The sequence below is a fragment of the Suillus subalutaceus genome (genome assembly GCF_016647625.1).
Source record: "Suillus subalutaceus strain FC151 chromosome Unknown DFJ58scaffold_1, whole genome shotgun sequence".
Classification (NCBI taxonomy): domain Eukaryota; kingdom Fungi; phylum Basidiomycota; class Agaricomycetes; order Boletales; family Suillaceae; genus Suillus; species Suillus subalutaceus.
Genome location: NW_024540250.1, coordinates 503,901 through 522,939, shown reverse-complemented (window position 1 = coordinate 522,939; position 19,039 = coordinate 503,901). Strand labels below are relative to the sequence as shown.

Here is a 19,039-nt window from a genome sequence, read left to right as displayed (position 1 = left end):
CCCGCTCTCAATAGAAGGACACGTCCAGGTGGAGCAGCGCAAATCAAAATTTGAATTGCAAGGGATAGAGTACTTCCAATTTCAGATCGCGATGATTTCTTCCGCGGCTCTTCTAGTGTCCGTCTCTTCCCACCTCGGGCTAGCATCTTCAAGACCAGGGTTTATCCGCCGCTTGTCTTCAGTAGCAGGAGCATGAGCATCGAGCCATGAAAATCCTGCTGGTCGGCACAACACTTCCATGAGGTTGTGTCGCCATGAGCCATATGAAAATGGGTTCGGAGGAGCGGGACCTGGCACAAGAGATTTGTGCGCTTGGTTTCTAATCTGTGGTCACACTATCAGCAAAATCAAGGGACCGTTCATGTCAGCGACCCACTTGTTCAATAGTGGTGATGTTTAGTAACAATAGCTGCATCAAACATGCCAGTGAGCGAACCACTGTATATGAGAGGAAAAGTTTGCAGCTCACCCTCATGTGATAGACAAGAAGGGCTGTGACTGGCCATATAACAGTGATAGCCAACGAGAATGCCACAGCACTACCTGCGCCTTCCCTTAACGCACTACTGAATTCGATACCATCTCGACGAGTAAGAAGATAGAGGTGTAAGGCGGATGTGCAGATTACGAGGCATAGCGTCAACACCTAGGAAATAATATTTACTGTTGTGCTCAGGCAGAGGTTTAAGGTACTTACAGCGGACACCAGGAACGCAAAGAAAAAGGTGTAATTACGTCGTCCAACACAGTTGTTCACCCATTGACAATGGTGATCACACCCATCGACACAATTATTGCACTGCCAGAAGTTGTGTAACAGTCCATTATGAAGATAACAAAACTACGTACCATTTTGCAATGGCTAGAGCGAGGTGGGCGATACGTTTTGCACGTCGAGCAGTATTTGATGCGCACACTGAACATGTACGTTCATCATACACCTCGGCTTACTAGAGGGTAATTACTCACCTGTCATCGCGTACCTTGAGATCCCGAGGTAAGGGTTGCCTGACAGCATCATCTGAAGGCGACGTAGGAGGGAAAGGCGGATCCAGGTCTAAATTACGAGGTAAGATGCCAGGATCACGACAGGCCTTCAAATTCATTGAGTGAGTGGTTGGCGTCGCGAACGATTTTAATTACACACCGTAGTCAGCATGCAGGATATAGTCAACAAGGTCATGTACGCTCCCACCGCCGCGACAGCGGGACTTGCATTATGCCAATACCATACACAGGTTGTTCCAAACCAAACGCCAGATAGACCAAACACGAGTGTGAGAGACGCAATGAAAGCCCAAGGAGAATCGCCACCTGTAAGTAGCCGGCCGCCGCAGAAGAATCGATTGCTTGATGGATGTCGCTGGTATACGCGTTGCATAGGAACAACGGGCATCGCAGAGAGTGGCGTATGATTATCGGGGGGGACTGATATAAAGACATTGTTTGGAGTTGGAGAGAATGATCGAGAACCGCTCGAAGCAATGCGAATGAGTTGCGGGGAAGGAGAAGATTTTATTCGGTGTGGAGGGGGTGATAAGTTATCGACAGAGGGGAAAGGTGGGTGCTCTTCCGCATAAGATAAGCGGGGACTCAAAGTATGACCGAGGCTACTACTAGATCTCCGTATGCTATCGAAGCTGAGACCGCGGAATACGCGTTCGAAGCTATTTCGCATTCGGTTTGTACCAGTTATCTTGTAGGAAGGATCTAAGTGCATAGAAGTGCGCGCGGGGAGCGCTAGCACTTGCAACAACATGCTTGTTGTTGAGGGGAAGCAGAGGTTCACGACTTTGCTTTAGCCGCTTAGATAGCTGACCATTTGTGTCTCTTATGGAAGCAGGATCGCCATAGCTCCTCAGGTCAGATTCGTGAGAGATACGGCCAGCCAAGTTAGATAAAGGGTGTTGATCTAGAGGAACCGAATGGAAATTAGGAAGGATATCATTAGAGGTCAAGGATATGGATGATGAGGGACGAGAATGGACTGGTCTGGAAGGGCGAAAGAATGATGAGGAGGGTAGAATGCCACCTGCATGAGTTGTACTTGGAATTGGGACTTGAGGTAGCTGAAAAGTGGTAACAGTCGGAGGAGATGACAAGGGATAGTCTCGGGTGACACGAGCCGAAAAAGTTGGTTTGAAACTAGCGGCATTAGATATGGAACGATTGTGTGGACTGGCTGATGTTGAACCCAAGCTTGCAGACCTGTGAAGAGCCTGCACGCTGTCCTGAAGACGCTGTACAGGGGCAGCGCTGAAGTTTGATGACGGTAGTGGTAAGTGAGCAGGACGGTGCTTCTTTGAAGATTTGACAGAGGAAGACGGGGAGAAAGAAAGTGAGACCTGTGGTGATGAAGCCATGTAAATATTATTTAACAAGTGACCAGAAGCTGGCCCGCTGTTATTAATTGGTGGCTCTAATACAGAGTGCAACTTGGAGCAACTCTGGTCGATATTGGATGTCTCTGAGGATAACAATTCGCGAGGAGGGTGAGCACGATATAGAGAAAGGAAGGTGTAAGACTCGAGAAGACCGTTGAGAGTGTCGACGAGTAAACGTTGTCCGAGTGCTGCAACGCGTCGTGTACAATGTGAAGGTTGAAAAAAGGAATTAGTTCTCACGCATATTCCTTTATTGATTGAAATAGGAATTGCTTTCTCACGTTTAGAGCAGTAACCACGATCGTGTCATCCAAGTTCGCCATCACTGACCAATGAATGAGAAACAACGAAGGCATCGCATTCTGCGATCGCCAGTGCAATTTCTAGCATGAGCAGCATTAAACGTACTGTCCTGTTCGCCCATCTACAGGACATCGGCGTCCCCCATCATCTAGGCCCAGCAATTGCCTCTGTGACCGCGGCTACTACAGAAGCCTTGGTCATCGTCTTGGCTTCTCAGTTATTCCGTACAGCAGAATCGACATCCAACCACGTCCAACAGTGGGATCATGTTCAAAGGCTTTTGACATATGTCTATGTCAAAGCAACCAAGGCAGCCCAGGACTTGGGAAAGGTCTTGCTGGACATTAGTATAGTGCTGAAAGACCCTTCAGAGGGGTTCCCAAATAATTTCGGGAATGGTATGGATATGTGCTTTCGAATTCAGGGCGGTGCGTCTCTCTGATTTTCTCATTTCGTACACGTTCCTTATGGTAGAATTTCAAGACCCCCCTGTACCCCATCTCCCTGACTCTATTGAGACCCTTCCCCAAGTCTTCGTCGTTCCAGATAAAGCCATTGAAGCGCACCTGCAGCATTCCGTATGCGCCACTCCTAGCTGTGATACCTCCCCGTCATCTTATCCCGTCGTCGCTCTTGGTGGCACTTTCGATCACTTGCATGCAGGACACAAAATCCTGCTCAGCATGGCAGCCTGGATAGCTAGTACCAAGGTCATTATCGGTGTCACAGGTATGATAATGCCTTGCAACATGTCGCTCCCGTGACTCAATTTATCCTCGAGACGACGAACTGTTGAAGAATAAATCGAACAAGAATGTCTTGGAGTCAATGGCCGTACGCATGGAAAGAACACGCTCTTTCCTGCAGCTCTTCCGCCCTGAGCTTGAATATGAAATTGTCCCATTACGGGACGTGTACGGTCCTACTGGTTGGGATCCTAATGTTCAGGCCCTGGTGGTCAGCATGGAGACTCTGCCCGGTGCAGCATCAAGTGGGTACCTCGCCGGTTCTCTGGAATTGTTTATTGACACTCTCATACAGTTGACAGCAAACGCTCCGCTGAGTCATTGCCTCCCCTCCGTACATTCGTCATCGACGTTATTTCTTCAGAAAGCGAAAAGTTAGACCATGAGGACATGGAGATGTTGAAGCAGACAAAATTGAGCAGTACATTTATTAGGGACTGGATTGTGAAGAACGCTGTATAACTTTGGTATCACTCGTCACAGATGTAGTTGTAGTAACGGATCCGGACTCAGGAGACAGATCAAGCCATTGCACGGTCACGTGGTTTCTCGAACATTTAATCATGCACTCTCTCGATGATTTCTCATAATATCCCTGCTATCAGGTAGTAACGTCCACTCTGCGTTTCATATCATATCCATACCATGTCCTCACCCGCCGCTTTAAACTGGGTGAACTTTGAATTCAATCTTTCTTTCGCAGTCGATTAACTTGATCTTCTCGCTGCATATACACTGCCGTCCGAACCCCCTACTACGATATCTCTCAAGTCCCAACCGATGGCTGTCTACCACCCGAAATCCCTCTGTTACGGTCACTTCATCACGCGGAGACTGAGCCCATCGAATGGGAGAAGGCAGTAGTCTCAGGACCAGACATATAGAAGACAAGCATACCCTTGCACAACTATTGGCTGTCCGAACGTGTGGTAACTGCTACCTAGTACTCAGTGAACATCGACGAACGCAGATGTTGTGATCATGGTGCAGCATGTGCATGTCGTTGCCTAGTCTCCGCCTTATGACATACTGTAAGTAATCCTCCTCCATGGGTCAGTAGCAAGTGGAGAGTACGGGATAAAAAGGCATTGGAGTTTTTGGCGGAGCCTGAGAATTCCCTCCTGTAGTCCTGGCGTATCAATCATGCCACAGCCGCTGCCTAATCTACGCGTTTCTGATCTCACACAGCTCGGCCTCGGTGCTGTGGACTTGTCTTGGGGTAGCAGGAGTGATAGCTTGAGCTTACCTTCCCGAATCAGGGAGTGGACTTCTTCTTCCACCCTCCCTTCCCACTTGGAGACTTCGGGGGCACTTCATGCATCCTCGCAAGTAAAGTTTCACATTTTACTCATCGTTTGTTTGTGATGTTCACCATGTGCCATCGCCATTCAGCTCATTTATCGCTGTTAGCGGGATGAATTGACGAGCACGGTCCTCTGGTCAGCATCCGATCAGGAACTGAGAAAATAGGCCGTCACAACGTCAGTCCCTTCAATCCAAGTTGTTATATCCAGGCTCAAAATCGAGTGGCAAGCCGTGGTGAATATCAGGGCAGCTCGATAGCTGACCGTCCTTGCCTCGTTGCTGCTGGAGAAATTCCCAGTCGTGGACTGGACTGTCCATTGTCCTTGCACCCGCTAGGAGCACGTTACGTCGGATTCGTTTCTTGCGCGCGATACTGCACCAATAGCCCCAAACTTATTTTTCAATGTGATCTAGAGCACTTTATGTGCATCTCCAGCCTAAATCAACTGAGAGGATATCAGCCCCTGCAGATGTCACACGCAAAGAATAATGTCTTCGACATCCGTTCTGACTCGTTGTTTCAAGCATAGCCTACTATGCCCTGGTCAACACGTTGCAACCAGGTAAAGGTTTCCTTCTACGCACATCGCCTTACAAGTTCATTTAGACTGTTGATGATCGGTGTTCATAAACTCGTTCCTTATTCTTTCACCTAACTCTAGATGCTCCGAAGCCGCTTCGATACAATCAGAACATTCTCACTTACATCAAAGATAAGATCTATCCCCGCGCTGAGCTTGTCATCCGTGTCTTGGAACGTGTTGTCGCAGCACGTTTCGAGGCAAGGATGAAGGAACGCGGAGAGGCAGGGCTGGGTTTGTAGTGCTATACCGGTGATATCCAACGGTGTAAGCTGTATTTTATCCGAAAATCTATGATCGACCTGTGATTCTGAACTCCGTAGTTTGACCGCAGCACCATCTTGACAAGCTGCATCACTGAACCGTAAGCATGTAGTAACACATCAAACTTCTTCCACTAATACTAAGTGAGAACACAGCTTTACAAATGCAGTACAGGCTCCATGATGATAGGACCTATGCTGGAGGCGCGGAAAGCCATTATTGCGCTGCAGGTGCTGGGGATTGATCTGGTTCCTTACAGTACCAAGGAGGGACTCCACGTACGATTTAGGCGCCCTCTTTAACATATCTCCATACTGTGCATTCATGATAACTCTCGTCCAGCTTGATGATGTGTTCAGATCGACAAGACCTGCACCGACGTGCATCTTGGGATGGAGTGTCGGGAATTTCACGTTGACAACTTCTCAATGATCTACAACGTCAGTATGAGATGGAAATATCTCTTTGTACTCCTATATGTTTTGTTCAGCCATTGACGTCTTGCCTCGCAGATCATATACCTTCCTCGACCATGATTCCCCAACGCCGCTTTTCTACCCTTCTTGCACAGTCGCGAGAATATCAGCGACACCGTTGCCGCTACCACAGCTCACCTGTGGATCCATCTTCATCCTTACTATTTAGTGACCACACATGCGACAAGGAATCCTTCCCTCGAAAAACAACTACCATCCTCGAAGTCCATTCAGACGAGGTATGGAACGTGGCCTGGAGTCACGATGGTACTCGTCTTGCAAGCGCAGGTAAAGACAAGACTGCAATTATCTGGCGCATTGGGCGACTCGCAACGTCTACTGTGCTAATTTTACCCTGCAGCTCGAGGCAGAACCATTAACTCGTGATCGTATAGCAGATTTCGTCTTGCGCGATCACCCATCTCCTGTTATTTGTTTGGCTTGGTCGCTAGACGACTCTACATCTACGGACCACCTCATCTTGCTATGGAACACAAAGGTTAGTTTTAAATTCTCATAACTTGTTTCGCGATACTTATGAGCTGTAGACTGGAGCTCTGATGAAGACACTTGAGAATCATGCTGAGACAGTGTCTACCTTGGTATGGCTACCCGATGGATCAGGGTTTATGTCAGGTAGCCTTGATCGCAAGATCATATTATGGGTATACCTATCGTATGTCATGTTGTTATCGCACCTCACCTCATCCTTAACAGGACATGGAGGGCGAACTGCGGGAATCATGGAATGATATAGCTATACGTGTCACTAACGCTGCTGTGGCTCCTAGCGTGAGACGCCTGGTTGTTGTTTGGGATGGAGATACAACCCTCCCCCAGCGTTGGCTCGTGCCAACGTCCGAGACGCATCGTTACCCATTGTATCTAATGGCAACGATAATGCAGTTGTGCCGTGTTCGCCAGAGAATCGAATGATCATGTACAATCTCAAAACGGAGCAGGTTGAGCTGTATGTTCCAAGCATGTTTGTTTAAGCATATTTGTTCATCGATATTTGCACACAGATCTGTTCACATGAAGGGTGAACTTACTAGCGTGAAGATTCTCGGTATGCGTTGATTAATCACGCTCCAGATGTGACTACCCTTTTTCTTGTATCAAACCCAACCACATCACTAACCATGCATTAAAGGAAATCCATCTGTGGGACTTGGAAGAGTTCAGGCTTGCACGTAAGTTCACTGGGCTACGACAGGACCGCTATGTCATCCGTAGTTGCTTTGGTGGCATCATGGTGACTTCGTCATTAGTGGGAGTGAAGGTATAACGACGTTCATAGCGTCCTGCTAGTTCGTACTCACGAAACATTTCCAGATCGCAATGTCTATGTTTGGCATCACGACACGGGTACACTTCTAGAGGTACTGGGAGGTCACGGCTTGGGAAGCGTGAATTCTGTAGCCTGGAACCCTCACAATAAGCGCATGTTTGCATCGTGTTCGGATGATAACACGATACGTGTGTGGGAGGCACCTGTCTCCGTAGGTGGACTGCTTGGAGTTCGGCATCTCTGCGTCCGAGCCAGAGACGATTGGGAAGGGAAGGGAAAGGGCAACGTAAAGCAACTTCGGACCTAGTATGACGATCATGGAGGGTTGGTGCGGCTCTTGGGCTCAGCGAACATCAATGATCTTTTATGAATGATTTTGCATTCTCACTGCTACTTTACCCTCATACAGTTATCCGAAGATTCCGAACGTTGATCAGTTATCTTCATCGCAACATATCATGCATAGTATATAGGTTGTTAAAGTAGCAACTCCGGCAACGGCGGCAAGGATAGTGTTCACCTATTTTTCAAACGTCGCGTGAGCCTGTCGCGCCGCGTCAGGGTCGCACTTGCCCGTCACCATCAATTAATCCCAGACTCATCTCAAGGACGCCGCTGACCGCTTCACATTCTTTACCTTCGCTCAATTACACCCTTTTATCTTCTTGTACGATTATTTTTGCACTACTTTTCTTTCCGGTGCTTTGGGCATTCGCCTGGGGCAAGGTGTCCGGGGAGTCCACATGGAACGGTGCCATCAGACTCGAAGTTCAGAGACAAACTGTTTACACCAGGCTCATTCCGGCCCTATTACGTCTCGCCAGGAGCAAAAGTTGCGGTTCATCATCTCCGCCCATTCACTTCACTGGTTTTTGATCCGACTCCTTTAATAACATGTACGTTGCGACAACCCTGCGTTGGACCGATGAGAAAGGAGCTGCTGCCCAGATGTCATTCGTGGGCACTAGTATTGAGTAGTTTGATGGCCTGGAGTCTGGACAGGAGTCATGGAATCGCCGCGGTGTTCATCGATGGGAAAAAGTGCAGGAGATCGATACTGGGAACAATGTGTCGCGCAAACAGTAACGGATCTTCTGGACTTTTAACCTGCCGTACAGGAAACTCACCATCAAGGTCAGAAACCTCGGGAAGGGACGAGTTGACAACTTGATTATCGACATAGATATCTTTGTTGTCACGGAAGGCCATACGACCCTTCCTCTGACCCCTGACTTGTCACATCCAGCAACCCAGCCAGGACAGATCCAGTCCTTAGGTTCGCAGACTCAATGGACATTGGAACAGAAGGGCATAACTGGTGTATCTTACAACTTACCCTGATCTCTAATACTCACGCTCTTATCATCAACAAAGTTGAACATAATCCCGTGTCGATTGGGGGGCTCCCGGCATGGGCCGCCTTGTTCAGCCTCCGGACACATGCCGTTAGGCCCTTCAAGGTCGAAAGCAACTCATTTTGTGCCGGCGGGACGTTTCTTGGCGACGGGACTCTGATAAACGTTGAGAATAACCCTATGGTCGGCGTGTACACGTCTACAGCAGACTTCGGAGACCTCGATGGCTTGCAGGCAGTCCGCATCTTCGAGCCTTGTCCCCCTGCCTCCGCCGCTCATTGCAACATCTACGAGAATCACTCCCGCATCCGCATGGTTAGCCACCGCTGGTATAATACAGTCATTCGAATCTCGGACGGAACCATTATGATTGTCAGCGGGTCAAAGAAAGGCGTGTAGATGAATAACGAGACAGTGAGCAACCCTACTATCGAATACTGGCCCACAAAGTTGTAGGATCAACGAAATGTGGTGACATCGTCTCTGACTCCCGACACCTTAGACCTGCCCTGTCAATGCGGCACCGCACGATACCGTTTAAAAGGCATTATCTACAGTGGCAGCGAACATTTCACAGCCCGTCTCATTGCGGAAAACGTGACATGGACGTACGACGGACAAATAAACGGCGTCCGATCTCGCATCGAGGGTATCTCCACGGATTTTCCACATCTCCGTGAGCTTGATGGACGAGAGGCTCACCTTTGTGGCTATGCCCTGCACTACATGCTGGAGGAGTTGCATATCAATGGGGTGCGACCAGTAATGAATTCAGGCGAGCACCCCAGACTCCCGCCCTACGCTGTCATTGACATGTCCTTAGGAATGCAGGTATCACGTCTATCTGAGACGCTTTAGTGCGCTGAACCGGAGAACCTAGTTGTTGGAAAGCCTATCGCTGAGGTCGGCGACGGTGGTGACTGGCCGGGCTAGGTTAAAAGTCGCGAAAAACGAGATGAAAGTGTTGGTCTCTTTCTCTCCTGCTCAGACATGGCTGCCAGAATTGCGAGCTTACAGCAGTGGTTGATTTACTCAGTATGTATCAACACAAATGTGTGTACTATCGTAGTATGTGCAACGGCAGTGTTATTGCCCGGTTATAACACCAGAAATCCTATTACCGGTTCGGCACGTGATTGCTTGAACAGCCTCCCATTTATGTCGTGTACCCTGAGTTCTCGCTGCACAGTACTTGGGCAGAGCAGGAGAGTAGTCACTGCCTTGGGTGCTTACCAGCACCCCCTCGATGATTTATCACAATAGTCCTGCTATCAGGTGGTAACATGCACTCTCTGTTGTATATCACATCCCTTCTTCACATCCTTGATATCGCCTCCGCAACTGTCGTCCCAAACCGGGTGAACTTCGATCTCCACCAACAATCCAATCTTCCTGTTGCAGACGATCAACTCCCTCTCATCGCTGCACATACACCGCCGTACGAACCCCTCGCAATATCTCTAAAGGCCCGACCAACAACTGTCTACCGCCCGAAATCTCTCGATGCTCATGAGCACGCTCGGTTACGGTCGCTTCTTCATGCGGAGACTGAGCCCATCGAATGGGAGCAAATGGTAGTCTCAGGACCAGACATAGAAGACAGACATACCCTCTCACAATTAGCACGCATGACTGCCAACGCATACCAACTTCCAGGCCACAAGAACTGGTACGACCTTGATCGGTCCTGGAACGCCAACGCCGTGAGTGTGCCTCCCTACTACTTATGCTTATTCTCTAACAGCTCTTCTAGAGCTTTCCATTTGGGTGGGATAACGAGGAAGACGGATTCCGCGGCCACGTTTTCACCTCGAGAGACAATTCTACAATCGTGCTTTCAATCAAAGGAACCACGCTTCAGGGACCTACATCAAAGAAAGATAAGCTAAACGATAATCTACTCTTCTCATGCTGTTGCGCCCGCGTCGATTTTTCATGGGTGTTCTCGACAGTTTGCGACTGCTATTCCTGGTCAGCCCTACATCAACGATGCGACGACACATGCTTGTCCAAAGCTCTCATACAAGACAGCCTCTTCTATTCCACCGGCGTCGTAAGTCGATCATCCGTATCCACCACCACAAAAACTAACATCTTCGCATCACCCAGAAACTCGTGAAAGATCTGATGTTTTTATACCCATTCGCAGACATATGGCTCGTCGGCCATAGTCTCGGAGGAAGTCTTGCTTCTCTCCTTGGTTCCACTTTTGGATTGCCAGCTGTTGCGTTCGAGTCTCCTGGTGAAAGGATGGCAGCGAATCGTCTTCACCTTCCACTTCCACCCCCCATCGGAGATTCTTCGCGACCTCCGGTGCCTATTACGCATGTATACCATAATGCCGACCCGGTACCCCAGGGAACATGTACTGGTGTTGCATCGCCTTGCGCTCAGGGTGGGTATGCTCTTGAAACGAGATGTCATTTGGGAAAGAGTATAGTGTATGATACTGTTGGGAAACTGGGGTGGCATGTTGATTTGCGTAAGCATGTCATCAAGGAAGTCATTCTGGAAGTTTTGGACCTGGAGGACGGCTGGCCGGATGAAGACGGGAATGAGTGGGATGTACCTGTCGCCCATGAAGAAGAAGATTGTGTGGTTGGTATTTTTGGAGTGCTATCGTTATATTTCATTCCTCTGACACCTTGTTTCATAGGACTGTTTTAAATGGGAATTTGGAGATTACAAGAAGGACCAGAACGGATAATATATTACCAGCCGCTGTATCTATCATAATGTATTCTTACATATCAGGGATTGCCACTGGTGGGAGCACAAGGGAGTCTGCCAGGGACTATTGTGTATTACTGCCATAACCATGTAGGTATACATCTAAATTATACATGCTTCCAATGGATATTCACTGTGCCGGATGGTAATCCCGTCCACCAATCGTCCTTCCTTGTACGATTACCTTCTTAATATTCCTGTCATCTCCGCAGAACAAAAAACGTTCTAGCCATTCTATCAAGCTCTTGTCCGCACTCTGCGCGGTGACACCTTGGGTCAAGTCACGACCAGGATTGTAGCCCCACACTGCAGGGTTCCCCGTATCGTCTTCTCGGACGCTTACAAGGAGAGCATCGAACGCCTTCTTCTGCTCAAACGAGCCGATGCGGTCCTGTAGACAGCAGACTCCCGCCCCACCAAGAGTGGCGAGGTACAAGAGAGCAGCAATGGATAGTTTTTGATTGGTGAACCGTCCAGGCTTCTTCTCATCGCACTCGCAGTCGCACTGACATTCATGGTGCTTATGACCACCATGACCGCGCGAATGACTGTCTTCTTCGCCTGATGATGACTCCGAGTGGCCTCCGCTGCATTTGCATTTCTTGTTATCGACGGCTTGTATAGCGAGCATCTTGGATGCGATGCTGGCGTGCTGGATCTCGGTGAGTATGGACGGAGAGTAGCCGCCAGAGACATCTGTACCCAATCCGACCTGATCGAACAGGGACGTTAGTTATAACAGTCAACTACTGAGAAACGGAGGGCCAACCTTTACACCATGATCCAGGAGCATACCGACTCTTGCCATACCACTGCTCAAATAGAAGTTGCTCGTCGGGCAATGAGCCACTCCCGAACCACGTTTAGCAATAAGCACCATTTCATCCTCGGTAAGTTGAACGCCGTGTGCCAAGACAGTATTATCGCGAAGTAAATGAAACTTGTCATAGACCTCTGCGTAACTGTTAGTCTTGAACAAGCTTTTAGCCAGTTCAACCTCGGATTTATTCTCTGAGATGTGCGTCTGGATAGCAAGCTTTGGGTTTTTCTGTGCGATTTCGCCGAGACGCGTCAAGAGTTCTTCGGTACATGAGATGGCGAAACGCGGGGTGAGGATGGGATGTAGCAATGGCTCGCCGCAAGCAGCTTTCGGTAGCTCTTCGATGTACTTGAATAAAGCCAAGGTGGTATCGACAGATTCTTTGACAGACGGCTCGATGTAATTAGGTGGGCAATTCCAATTCATGTTGCATTTCTGGTGTGCAAACCAAGCGATTAGAATTTGATGTGCCTTTCCAGAAGGATACGTACCCCGACAAACGCTCTTTGACCTGTTCCATTGTCTCAGTTAATAGTTCGGATGCGACAAGGGTAAACTTACCCGCGGCGTGGACAAGACTGGCTAGAACCTTTGTCGCTTCTAGATGTAAGCTACCGTAATAACAGCATGTCGTTGTCTAATTCAGCGTCAAACATGATGATCGAAAATATGGACGTTAGACTGATCGCTTACACCCGAGTTGACTATGCGTCGTACGACATCAGGATAAGCGCGTTTAGCATATTCGACGTCCTTGAACCTGGCTTCCGTCGGGAAAGTGTAATTGTCGAGCCATTGCAGGAGCTCCATCTCCCCACCACTGAAAAACATGCATAAGGAGAGGACGGACATGCTTGAGTCAGAATACTTACAGGCCGAGATTAGGAACTTGACAAGCATGCTACAGATATGGGTCAACATATGAACGCTCTGATGAGACGCTAGACGGACTGTATGGGTATCAACCAAGCCGGGCATGAGGAATTCCCCGTCGTGCAAACGAACGAGAGTGATGTCAGAAGGGACACAATCATGCTGCGCGAGGACATCATTGAGCTTTGTGGTCTCTACATCCTCGACGATCCATTCAATGTCACCCTGTGGAGATACACAAATTAAACATTGGGGAAGAGCAAGGTAGTCTGTGACTGATTGGGGGTTAATGACTGGACCATAGTAGACGGTGCACATCGTTGTCATGAGTGGGTGGACGAACGTGGGGTGTACAACACGAGCCGCTAGGGTATAAGTACCGAAGACACCGTCTTGAGATCCGACCATAATTTTACGGTCGCGAATTACTGGTCTACCGGTTACATACCTCTTGACTAGTTTACTTTGCAGCAAGCATCATGCATGACGGTCTTGTGCCGGAGAGCCCGCAGTATACTGACGTAGTATGAAGGGGACCGAAAAAGACGTGCACAGGTCTTCTATTGCCGGGCATGCGAGAACACTGTATTATAATATTTGACAGCAATCTCCGGCCTAAGAGCGTTTCCGACGGGTCCCGTAGCACATAAAGGGAACCGAGTACAGGCCGAAGTCAGGTACTAACTGCAGGCAAAGCATACCTCCATATGAGTTGGCAGGTACCTGCAGGCGTGGACAACGTTTGGTACTCATCGATAGTATCATCTTAGTCTTATCAACCTCTGGATCAGTTCAGGGTACTAATAACACGGCACATGATATTTCTTAATGGACGTGGGCGTTGATGCTAGGCTGTGTGGGACTGACAGCCGTGAGCCTCCATGAGCGCCAGAATGATCCTTGTCTTACTATTTCAGTGCAACGTTGTCGTCTTGGAACATCAGAATATGAATTCGTCCGTGCTTCGGTTCTTCCATCATTGACTTAGATTATCGAATCAAAGCGCAGTCCAATGCGGCTGAATCCAAGTACCACATAGCTTGGCTGTTTCATCCTCCAGAACTAGTCTAGCCTCTAGTAGTATGTAAGTTATCGTCATAAATAAAAAGTGCCTTGATGTGACGGGCTGCCAGCAGTTAGGTGAGCGTCTTTTTGTGAACCCCTTCACCCATTCACAAAAGTTTGGCGCTCTTCACATCGTCTCCTGGTCACATCTAAATGATTTATCCGAAATTATAAAACCTGGATATTCAGTTTCCCACATTCCTTGTCTTCCTCATCCTCGCTATCGTCCAGTGGGCTCTGCGGTAGGCAGCTCCTGGTCCAAAATCTTTGGTTGGAAGGTCTTTCAACCCGTAGTCACATCAGTGCACCCATTCAATGCCTTCCCTTCGTCGTTCTTTTTCATCCCCGTCAGTTCGTTCGAACCCATACCCAACTTCACTATCAAATGGTAGTGCAAGTAACGCTCGTACGCGTGTTGCAGGTCATGGTTCTCGTCGTTCTTCTGACTCGGAAACGACCGAACGTAGGGTCCTTGCGGACATTGAGTGGTGGCGGGTTTCTGATGGACAGCGTGACCTTGATACGGCCCAGGACCAGGCTGAGCTAGATCAGGATGTACAACACAGCGTGTATGTCTCCGCGGGCGGCGCCATTACCCTGTCGGGCTCTTCGGATAGTCCACAGACGCCCTCGCTGATGTTACACGACCTTCCCCCCATAGACTTCGCCCAGGTAAGACCTAGATATTATTCATTCATAGTGGTGGTGCCTGACCGTTGACGTCACTATCATAGTCTATCCCTATGAGTCAGTTTGCTGCACTCTCCATAGCCCCTCACTCTCCCACCGGCAGGAGACACGGTCGCGACTCCTCGGGTTCATCTCTTGAGTCCACTCCTGAGATACCCGAAGCTCCTTTGGAGAGCGTTCGCTTCAGTATGATCGATGCAGATACTGGATCTCATGACCTCGAACTTCCTTCCGAATTTGCGCTACCTCCTATAGGCGTCAACTCGCGGCCTTCATTCACACTCTTCGGACTGCACACCTACACTTTCGCAGAGTGTTGTGACTTCGGAGATGATGTTCATCACTTTTCCGACGGAGCCTCCTCCTTCTCCCTCAACCAGAACATCTTCCAATGAGCTCCTGCCAATCCCTCGCTCTTAAACCCCATCCGCTCCAGATCTACTTCCTCGCCGCCGTCACCGCCGCCGGCAGACGCCACCCCACAACTGTCCATTTCAGATTTCATCCATTTTAACCTCATTTTATCGCATCTTTTGCATACCATCCACAGTTTGTAATTTCACGCGTACATCTCAAAAGCTTTTCAGACTGGGCACATGAGGCTTGTTTTAGCCTCTCCATTGGAAAGCTGTTTCTTGCCTGCTGTTACAGAGCTTTACGATTTACGCCTAAGCAACGCCTTTTACGCTCCCGCATATTCTCTCCATTCTCGCGCTAATAATGGCGTCAAACTCAAAAGCGCTACGTACTTGTTGCCTCCCTATCTCCGTCATCATCTGTAACGACTAGACATGCATCCGTGCCATGCTTTCCACCGATCTTGTTTCCAAAATGCTTTCCATCCGAATCCATATTGGTTGTGCTTTTACGACGCGTCACGACGTTTCCCTTTACGACTTAGTGTACTTGCAGTCACCCCAGACTTTGTACACTTGATGTTTTTGATATCAAAACAAGACCCTGTCTACACCTATTGTGCGAATGTATTAAGTGAAACAAATCGATAACGTCGGATCGAAAGGCGTTCCATTCTTTGGGTATCAAGCGACGACAGCTATTGCGTGGACCCGATTCCTCCACATATCCATATCCGGCGAGATGCATCCCCGGAACAAGAACCGAGACATCACTCAGTTGTTTCACGGGCGATCTGATGGAGGGTGGGTGCGACAGGCGATAACAACCCGATGGACGCACAAATAGTTTGTAATTCCGGTTGCCTATCATGAGAGCGATGCGATACGTGACGTGATAGTTGGATCAGCGATGCATGCCAGCAAACATTGGGGGCCCAGACACCCTGCTCCATCGCGAAGTGGCGAGAGGGCCATATCTCAATGATACATTTGGTGGTGGGGCATGCGCTAGTGAGGGCCCATTTGATGGAGTTCGTGTGGCAGTGTCTCGCCCTCTCTGAGGGGGCTGCTGTGGCCGAGCGCGCGCTTTCCAGGCGTTTCTTATTACCGCAGAGCGCTCGAGGAGCTAAATTGAAATTAAGCGCATGATTCCTGAACAGCGCATAAATGTCATACCGCATCTTTCTCGACACCATCAGCAATGCTTTGGATGATATTCTCAACTACCGTCCGATAGTTGCCGTTGGGTTTATCGTCCCTAAAGCGCATCTTGCGCCAATGGGATACAACAGGATCCCAGTGAACCTCGATGATCCTGTCGTCAATCTGTTCACCTGATGACTTCATCCTGGGAGGTTTATCCGTCAGCTGCAAAAAGTACTGGGTGAAAGTCCTTACATCTCCCACTCATCGTCGTCGACAAAGAGTTCATCGTAAAATTCGTATTTCGGTCGTCCCTGTTCATCACCACAATATACATAAAGTGCGAAGAACGGTTTCGCGTGATAGTCTGGTTTCGATAGATCACTTTTTAATGGAGGGAACCGCAACACAAGCTTGAAATCAATGGAGTTCTCGGAAGGAGGTTTCCACTTCAGTCTTGGAATTGAAATTAGCACCGTCCTCTAGCCATGGTTAACAAACCCACATGTTTGGATCAGTACCTGACGCATACGCCGTCTCCACGCAGGTATAGATGAGGCCGTCATTGCCATGCTGTAGTGTTGGAATGACCAACTGGAACACTTCTTCAACACCATAGGAGAAGCTGATCTTCTTAACCTTGATGCTAATAGATGCGTCAGAAACGGTCATATGTCCGAGTCAGATCACGCACTCGAAGGCCTGACCAGCAGCCATGTGAGGGAGTTCTTGCAGCATCATTGAGAATGGTTTGAAAAACCATTCTTTGAGACGCTACAATCTCGATTAGTATATCTCCGGGGCCGAGGATATAAAGTACATGCCCCATATCGTTTGTCCAGTGTTCGCGACATGACATTCTGCCCATCAACCACAAGGCAGTCAAATGCGAGAAACCGCAGTGTCTCCTGGGGAGAATGGGTCATCTTAACAGAAGCATCTAACGATTTTGCAAATCTTGTTTACTTTTTTGGTGCGAGGGTCTACATCAATGACGAGCTCTCCATCGACAATGGTATCTCCCAAAGGCAACTTCCGTCGTTCGTGATGAGGAAACCAGAATCCCTGAACCTCATAATAATCATTGTGTCTGTCGATCTAGGTGATGTCAAGGAGTGTACAGGGGTGAAGGAGGACGCGCACAAGGTAAACTGCTTGACTGCCTGACGTGAGGTCGGTTTGAAGGAAGAAAAGGACGCGAATGCCATCAGACTTTTCGCACACCCAGTAGCTAGCCAGGACGAATGAGAGGTACTGATTTCCATACTGACAAAGTCTGCTACTCACTCACGAAGTTCCAGCTGCTGCAAATGTTCCGATGCAAAACTGATTGGTTGACTACCAGGAAATCTAAGGTCAAGCAAGGTCATGAGCTTCTCGACCCGGTATGTCGGTTTGAGTTAGGCACTGTACCGCTCATGATCCAGCTGGCAAAGTCTCGCTACATAACTCTTCAACCACCGGTCTTGCTCAGAGCGTAGCGGAATGACAACTCCTGGTATAGTTGGGATTCGTGGCATAAACGAGACAGAAACGAGGACAAAAATTAACTGAAGTATGTACGTTTGAACTTTGCTTGAGAATGTACAAGTACTAATACAGCTGCTGACTTTATGTAAGCACGCGCCAAGCTGCGGCGCGCAGCGAACGACCGCCGTTCCACAAGAAAACCACGAGTGCAAATCGAACTGCAATACTAAGGAAACTGGTAATGACACGAAGATAGAAAAATAGCTGGTACAGTAAACTCTATAGACTGATCCCTCATCGGTCTTCTGCCCATTCCTGAAGGAGTTTTGAGATGATTTATAAGAGTCAAATGGTTGGGACTTACGTTCTCTTTTTTGATTTGCGCCTTCGATCAAAATTTAACTGGTGATGACGGTAAGGAAGACGAACAAAACATACCTCTTCCTCTGGAGTGAAGTCGTTGACGATGTTAAAGAGACGGCGGATTTCATCAGGGGTCTTTCCCTTGATCATGTTGGCAACCGTTTTGCATCCAACATCGCTGCAAGGTGATAAGAGCGAGCCGTGTAACTATCATCTTCGCGACTCACAGCAGCGACTTGATATCGAGATAATTTGCAGCGAGGATGATCTCGAACAACATCTCTTGGTCAACAGTTATAAACTTCTGGTCCCATTCGCTGATATCGGTTGTCCGCTTGCGGGTCTCATCCTGATTCTGGTCGGCGTCTGCGCTAGGCAAGGGCTCACCCCTATGGTGTTCACAGTACTCTATGACCTGTGCAGTAGTGGAGTGTGAGCACACGTGGTTGTCTGAAAGCAAAGAAAAATGTTGATCGATAAATATCAAAGATGCTAACCTTCCTCAGTACGGCCGAGGAAACGTTGGCCAGAGGTATGGATTGATCGGACTCTCCAACATCTGAGCAGGATTAAAATTACTCCTATGGTGGCAAAGATAAAAAGAAGAGTACCTTCAAGCATGTTCTTAATGAGAACACTGCGCTCAACAACCTCCTTGTCGACTACGAACTCCACATTATCGGAAGTGACAAGATGAACCATGTTAATAGGACTGGTGAAGAGGTGACTGTGGTAGTAAAGAAGACGGGTACACTTGTAGGACTTTACAATATTGGGGCACTGCAAGCGTAACGCTTATATAAGTTCCCTATCATTATTTAATG

The 19,039-nt window shown here is 48.5% G+C and overlaps 10 protein-coding genes across 10 annotated transcripts; 6 read left to right on the top strand and 4 right to left on the bottom strand.

Annotated features, from left to right (window-relative positions):
- Nucleotides 1-29: 29 nt before the first annotated feature.
- DFJ58DRAFT_752616 (DHHC palmitoyltransferase-domain-containing protein) lies at nucleotides 30-2,582 on the bottom strand. The gene is made up of 7 exons (XM_041387854.1): nucleotides 1,748-2,582; nucleotides 1,148-1,710; nucleotides 970-1,094; nucleotides 850-916; nucleotides 698-799; nucleotides 470-646; nucleotides 30-324 (listed from the first exon to the last, which is right to left on the bottom strand). Exons 1-7 carry the CDS (start codon nucleotides 2,361-2,363, stop codon nucleotides 82-84), a joined length of 1,893 nt encoding a protein of 630 aa, XP_041251239.1. The 5' UTR covers nucleotides 2,364-2,582; the 3' UTR covers nucleotides 30-81.
- Nucleotides 2,583-2,694: 112 nt separating this feature from the next.
- Nucleotides 2,695-4,027, top strand: DFJ58DRAFT_740406 (uncharacterized protein). The gene is made up of 4 exons (XM_041387087.1): nucleotides 2,695-3,115; nucleotides 3,171-3,416; nucleotides 3,469-3,678; nucleotides 3,729-4,027. Exons 1-4 carry the CDS (start codon nucleotides 2,773-2,775, stop codon nucleotides 3,893-3,895), a joined length of 966 nt encoding a protein of 321 aa, XP_041251238.1. The 5' UTR covers nucleotides 2,695-2,772; the 3' UTR covers nucleotides 3,896-4,027.
- A 2,332-nt stretch (nucleotides 4,028-6,359) lies between these two features.
- On the top strand, nucleotides 6,360-7,848 carry DFJ58DRAFT_752611 (WD40-repeat-containing domain protein). The gene is given in 12 exon segments (XM_041387853.1): nucleotides 6,360-6,381; nucleotides 6,420-6,520; nucleotides 6,606-6,724; nucleotides 6,777-6,824; nucleotides 6,851-7,029; nucleotides 7,085-7,101; nucleotides 7,122-7,156; nucleotides 7,213-7,303; nucleotides 7,395-7,561; nucleotides 7,581-7,640; nucleotides 7,690-7,755; nucleotides 7,770-7,848. The coding sequence occupies 8 exon segments, from the start codon at nucleotides 6,620-6,622 to the stop codon at nucleotides 7,638-7,640; spliced, it is 702 nt and encodes a 233-aa protein (XP_041251237.1). The 5' UTR covers nucleotides 6,360-6,381; nucleotides 6,420-6,520; nucleotides 6,606-6,619; the 3' UTR covers nucleotides 7,690-7,755; nucleotides 7,770-7,848.
- A 791-nt stretch (nucleotides 7,849-8,639) lies between these two features.
- Nucleotides 8,640-9,104, top strand: DFJ58DRAFT_649098 (glyoxal oxidase N-terminus-domain-containing protein; the record flags this gene model as incomplete). The annotated part of the gene is made up of 1 exon (XM_041381508.1): nucleotides 8,640-9,104. One exon carries the CDS (start codon nucleotides 8,640-8,642, stop codon nucleotides 9,102-9,104), a length of 465 nt encoding a protein of 154 aa, XP_041251236.1.
- Nucleotides 9,105-9,173: 69 nt separating this feature from the next.
- DFJ58DRAFT_5893 (uncharacterized protein) lies at nucleotides 9,174-9,596 on the top strand (the record flags this gene model as incomplete). Its single annotated transcript, XM_041380822.1, has 2 exons — nucleotides 9,174-9,480; nucleotides 9,529-9,596. Coding segments are annotated over 2 exons (342 nt in total), but the record flags the coding sequence as incomplete, so codon positions are not given.
- Nucleotides 9,597-9,888: 292 nt separating this feature from the next.
- DFJ58DRAFT_5871 (alpha/beta-hydrolase) lies at nucleotides 9,889-11,489 on the top strand. The gene is made up of 4 exons (XM_041380820.1): nucleotides 9,889-10,408; nucleotides 10,459-10,758; nucleotides 10,815-11,303; nucleotides 11,362-11,489. The coding sequence occupies exons 1-4, from the start codon at nucleotides 9,989-9,991 to the stop codon at nucleotides 11,410-11,412; spliced, it is 1,260 nt and encodes a 419-aa protein (XP_041251234.1). The 5' UTR covers nucleotides 9,889-9,988; the 3' UTR covers nucleotides 11,413-11,489.
- Nucleotides 11,490-11,565: 76 nt separating this feature from the next.
- On the bottom strand, nucleotides 11,566-13,455 carry DFJ58DRAFT_648924 (uncharacterized protein; the record flags this gene model as incomplete). The annotated part of the gene is made up of 7 exons (XM_041381500.1): nucleotides 11,566-12,147; nucleotides 12,205-12,690; nucleotides 12,747-12,766; nucleotides 12,817-12,892; nucleotides 12,949-13,075; nucleotides 13,128-13,156; nucleotides 13,207-13,455. 7 exons carry the CDS (start codon nucleotides 13,453-13,455, stop codon nucleotides 11,566-11,568), a joined length of 1,569 nt encoding a protein of 522 aa, XP_041251233.1.
- A 923-nt stretch (nucleotides 13,456-14,378) lies between these two features.
- DFJ58DRAFT_5718 (uncharacterized protein) lies at nucleotides 14,379-15,476 on the top strand. The gene is made up of 2 exons (XM_041380812.1): nucleotides 14,379-14,865; nucleotides 14,928-15,476. The coding sequence occupies exons 1-2, from the start codon at nucleotides 14,509-14,511 to the stop codon at nucleotides 15,276-15,278; spliced, it is 708 nt and encodes a 235-aa protein (XP_041251232.1). The 5' UTR covers nucleotides 14,379-14,508; the 3' UTR covers nucleotides 15,279-15,476.
- A 382-nt stretch (nucleotides 15,477-15,858) lies between these two features.
- Nucleotides 15,859-17,940, bottom strand: DFJ58DRAFT_752599 (mRNA capping enzyme, catalytic domain-containing protein). Its single transcript, XM_041387852.1, has 10 exons — nucleotides 17,796-17,940; nucleotides 17,670-17,732; nucleotides 17,526-17,613; nucleotides 17,349-17,480; nucleotides 17,207-17,290; nucleotides 17,077-17,156; nucleotides 16,888-17,028; nucleotides 16,638-16,838; nucleotides 16,416-16,587; nucleotides 15,859-16,365 (listed from the first exon to the last, which is right to left on the bottom strand). Exons 1-10 carry the CDS (start codon nucleotides 17,900-17,902, stop codon nucleotides 16,144-16,146), a joined length of 1,290 nt encoding a protein of 429 aa, XP_041251231.1. The 5' UTR covers nucleotides 17,903-17,940; the 3' UTR covers nucleotides 15,859-16,143.
- DFJ58DRAFT_752594 (Skp1 family, dimerization domain-containing protein) lies at nucleotides 17,941-18,991 on the bottom strand. Its single transcript, XM_041387851.1, has 6 exons — nucleotides 18,827-18,991; nucleotides 18,713-18,774; nucleotides 18,443-18,630; nucleotides 18,291-18,393; nucleotides 18,217-18,237; nucleotides 17,941-18,167 (listed from the first exon to the last, which is right to left on the bottom strand). The coding sequence occupies exons 1-6, from the start codon at nucleotides 18,915-18,917 to the stop codon at nucleotides 18,147-18,149; spliced, it is 486 nt and encodes a 161-aa protein (XP_041251230.1). The 5' UTR covers nucleotides 18,918-18,991; the 3' UTR covers nucleotides 17,941-18,146.
- Nucleotides 18,992-19,039: the final 48 nt, after the last annotated feature.

What these genes read in the sequence shown, in the direction of transcription:
- DFJ58DRAFT_752611 (XM_041387853.1), top strand. Translation starts at nt 6,620, where the DNA reads ATGAAGACACTTGAGAATCATGCTGAGACAGTGTCTACCTTGGTATGG. An exon ending in ATCGCAAGATCATATTATGG is followed by an intron (nt 6,725 to 6,776) that starts GTATACCTATCG and finishes CATCCTTAACAG; the next exon opens with GACATGGAGGGCGAACTGCG. An exon ending in GGAATGATATAGCTATACGT is followed by an intron (nt 6,825 to 6,850) that starts GTCACTAACGCT and finishes TGTGGCTCCTAG; the next exon opens with CGTGAGACGCCTGGTTGTTG.
- DFJ58DRAFT_752616 (XM_041387854.1), bottom strand. Translation starts at nt 2,363, where the DNA reads ATGGCTTCATCACCACAGGTCTCACTTTCTTTCTCCCCGTCTTCCTCT. An exon ending in TATCCTGCATGCTGACTACG is followed by an intron (nt 1,095 to 1,147) that starts GTGTGTAATTAA and finishes ATGAATTTGAAG; the next exon opens with GCCTGTCGTGATCCTGGCAT. An exon ending in GCTCTAGCCATTGCAAAATG is followed by an intron (nt 800 to 849) that starts GTACGTAGTTTT and finishes AACTTCTGGCAG; the next exon opens with TGCAATAATTGTGTCGATGG.
- DFJ58DRAFT_740406 (XM_041387087.1), top strand. Translation starts at nt 2,773, where the DNA reads ATGAGCAGCATTAAACGTACTGTCCTGTTCGCCCATCTACAGGACATC. An exon ending in GTGCTTTCGAATTCAGGGCG is followed by an intron (nt 3,116 to 3,170) that starts GTGCGTCTCTCT and finishes TAGAATTTCAAG; the next exon opens with ACCCCCCTGTACCCCATCTC. An exon ending in TCTGCCCGGTGCAGCATCAA is followed by an intron (nt 3,679 to 3,728) that starts GTGGGTACCTCG and finishes ACTCTCATACAG; the next exon opens with TTGACAGCAAACGCTCCGCT.
- DFJ58DRAFT_5718 (XM_041380812.1), top strand. Translation starts at nt 14,509, where the DNA reads ATGCCTTCCCTTCGTCGTTCTTTTTCATCCCCGTCAGTTCGTTCGAAC. An exon ending in CCCCCATAGACTTCGCCCAG is followed by an intron (nt 14,866 to 14,927) that starts GTAAGACCTAGA and finishes TCACTATCATAG; the next exon opens with TCTATCCCTATGAGTCAGTT.
- DFJ58DRAFT_5871 (XM_041380820.1), top strand. Translation starts at nt 9,989, where the DNA reads ATGCACTCTCTGTTGTATATCACATCCCTTCTTCACATCCTTGATATC. An exon ending in GGTCCTGGAACGCCAACGCC is followed by an intron (nt 10,409 to 10,458) that starts GTGAGTGTGCCT and finishes CAGCTCTTCTAG; the next exon opens with AGCTTTCCATTTGGGTGGGA. An exon ending in ATGAAGAAGAAGATTGTGTG is followed by an intron (nt 11,304 to 11,361) that starts GTTGGTATTTTT and finishes CTTGTTTCATAG; the next exon opens with GACTGTTTTAAATGGGAATT.
- DFJ58DRAFT_752594 (XM_041387851.1), bottom strand. Translation starts at nt 18,917, where the DNA reads ATGGTTCATCTTGTCACTTCCGATAATGTGGAGTTCGTAGTCGACAAG. An exon ending in CTCGATATCAAGTCGCTGCT is followed by an intron (nt 18,394 to 18,442) that starts GTGAGTCGCGAA and finishes ATCACCTTGCAG; the next exon opens with CGATGTTGGATGCAAAACGG. An exon ending in CGCAAATCAAAAAAGAGAAC is followed by an intron (nt 18,168 to 18,216) that starts GTAAGTCCCAAC and finishes AAACTCCTTCAG; the next exon opens with GAATGGGCAGAAGACCGATG.
- DFJ58DRAFT_752599 (XM_041387852.1), bottom strand. Translation starts at nt 17,902, where the DNA reads ATGCCACGAATCCCAACTATACCAGGAGTTGTCATTCCGCTACGCTCT. An exon ending in TGCCAGCTGGATCATGAGCG is followed by an intron (nt 17,733 to 17,795) that starts GTACAGTGCCTA and finishes GCTTGACCTTAG; the next exon opens with ATTTCCTGGTAGTCAACCAA. An exon ending in GCTGCTGGTCAGGCCTTCGA is followed by an intron (nt 17,029 to 17,076) that starts GTGCGTGATCTG and finishes CGCATCTATTAG; the next exon opens with CATCAAGGTTAAGAAGATCA.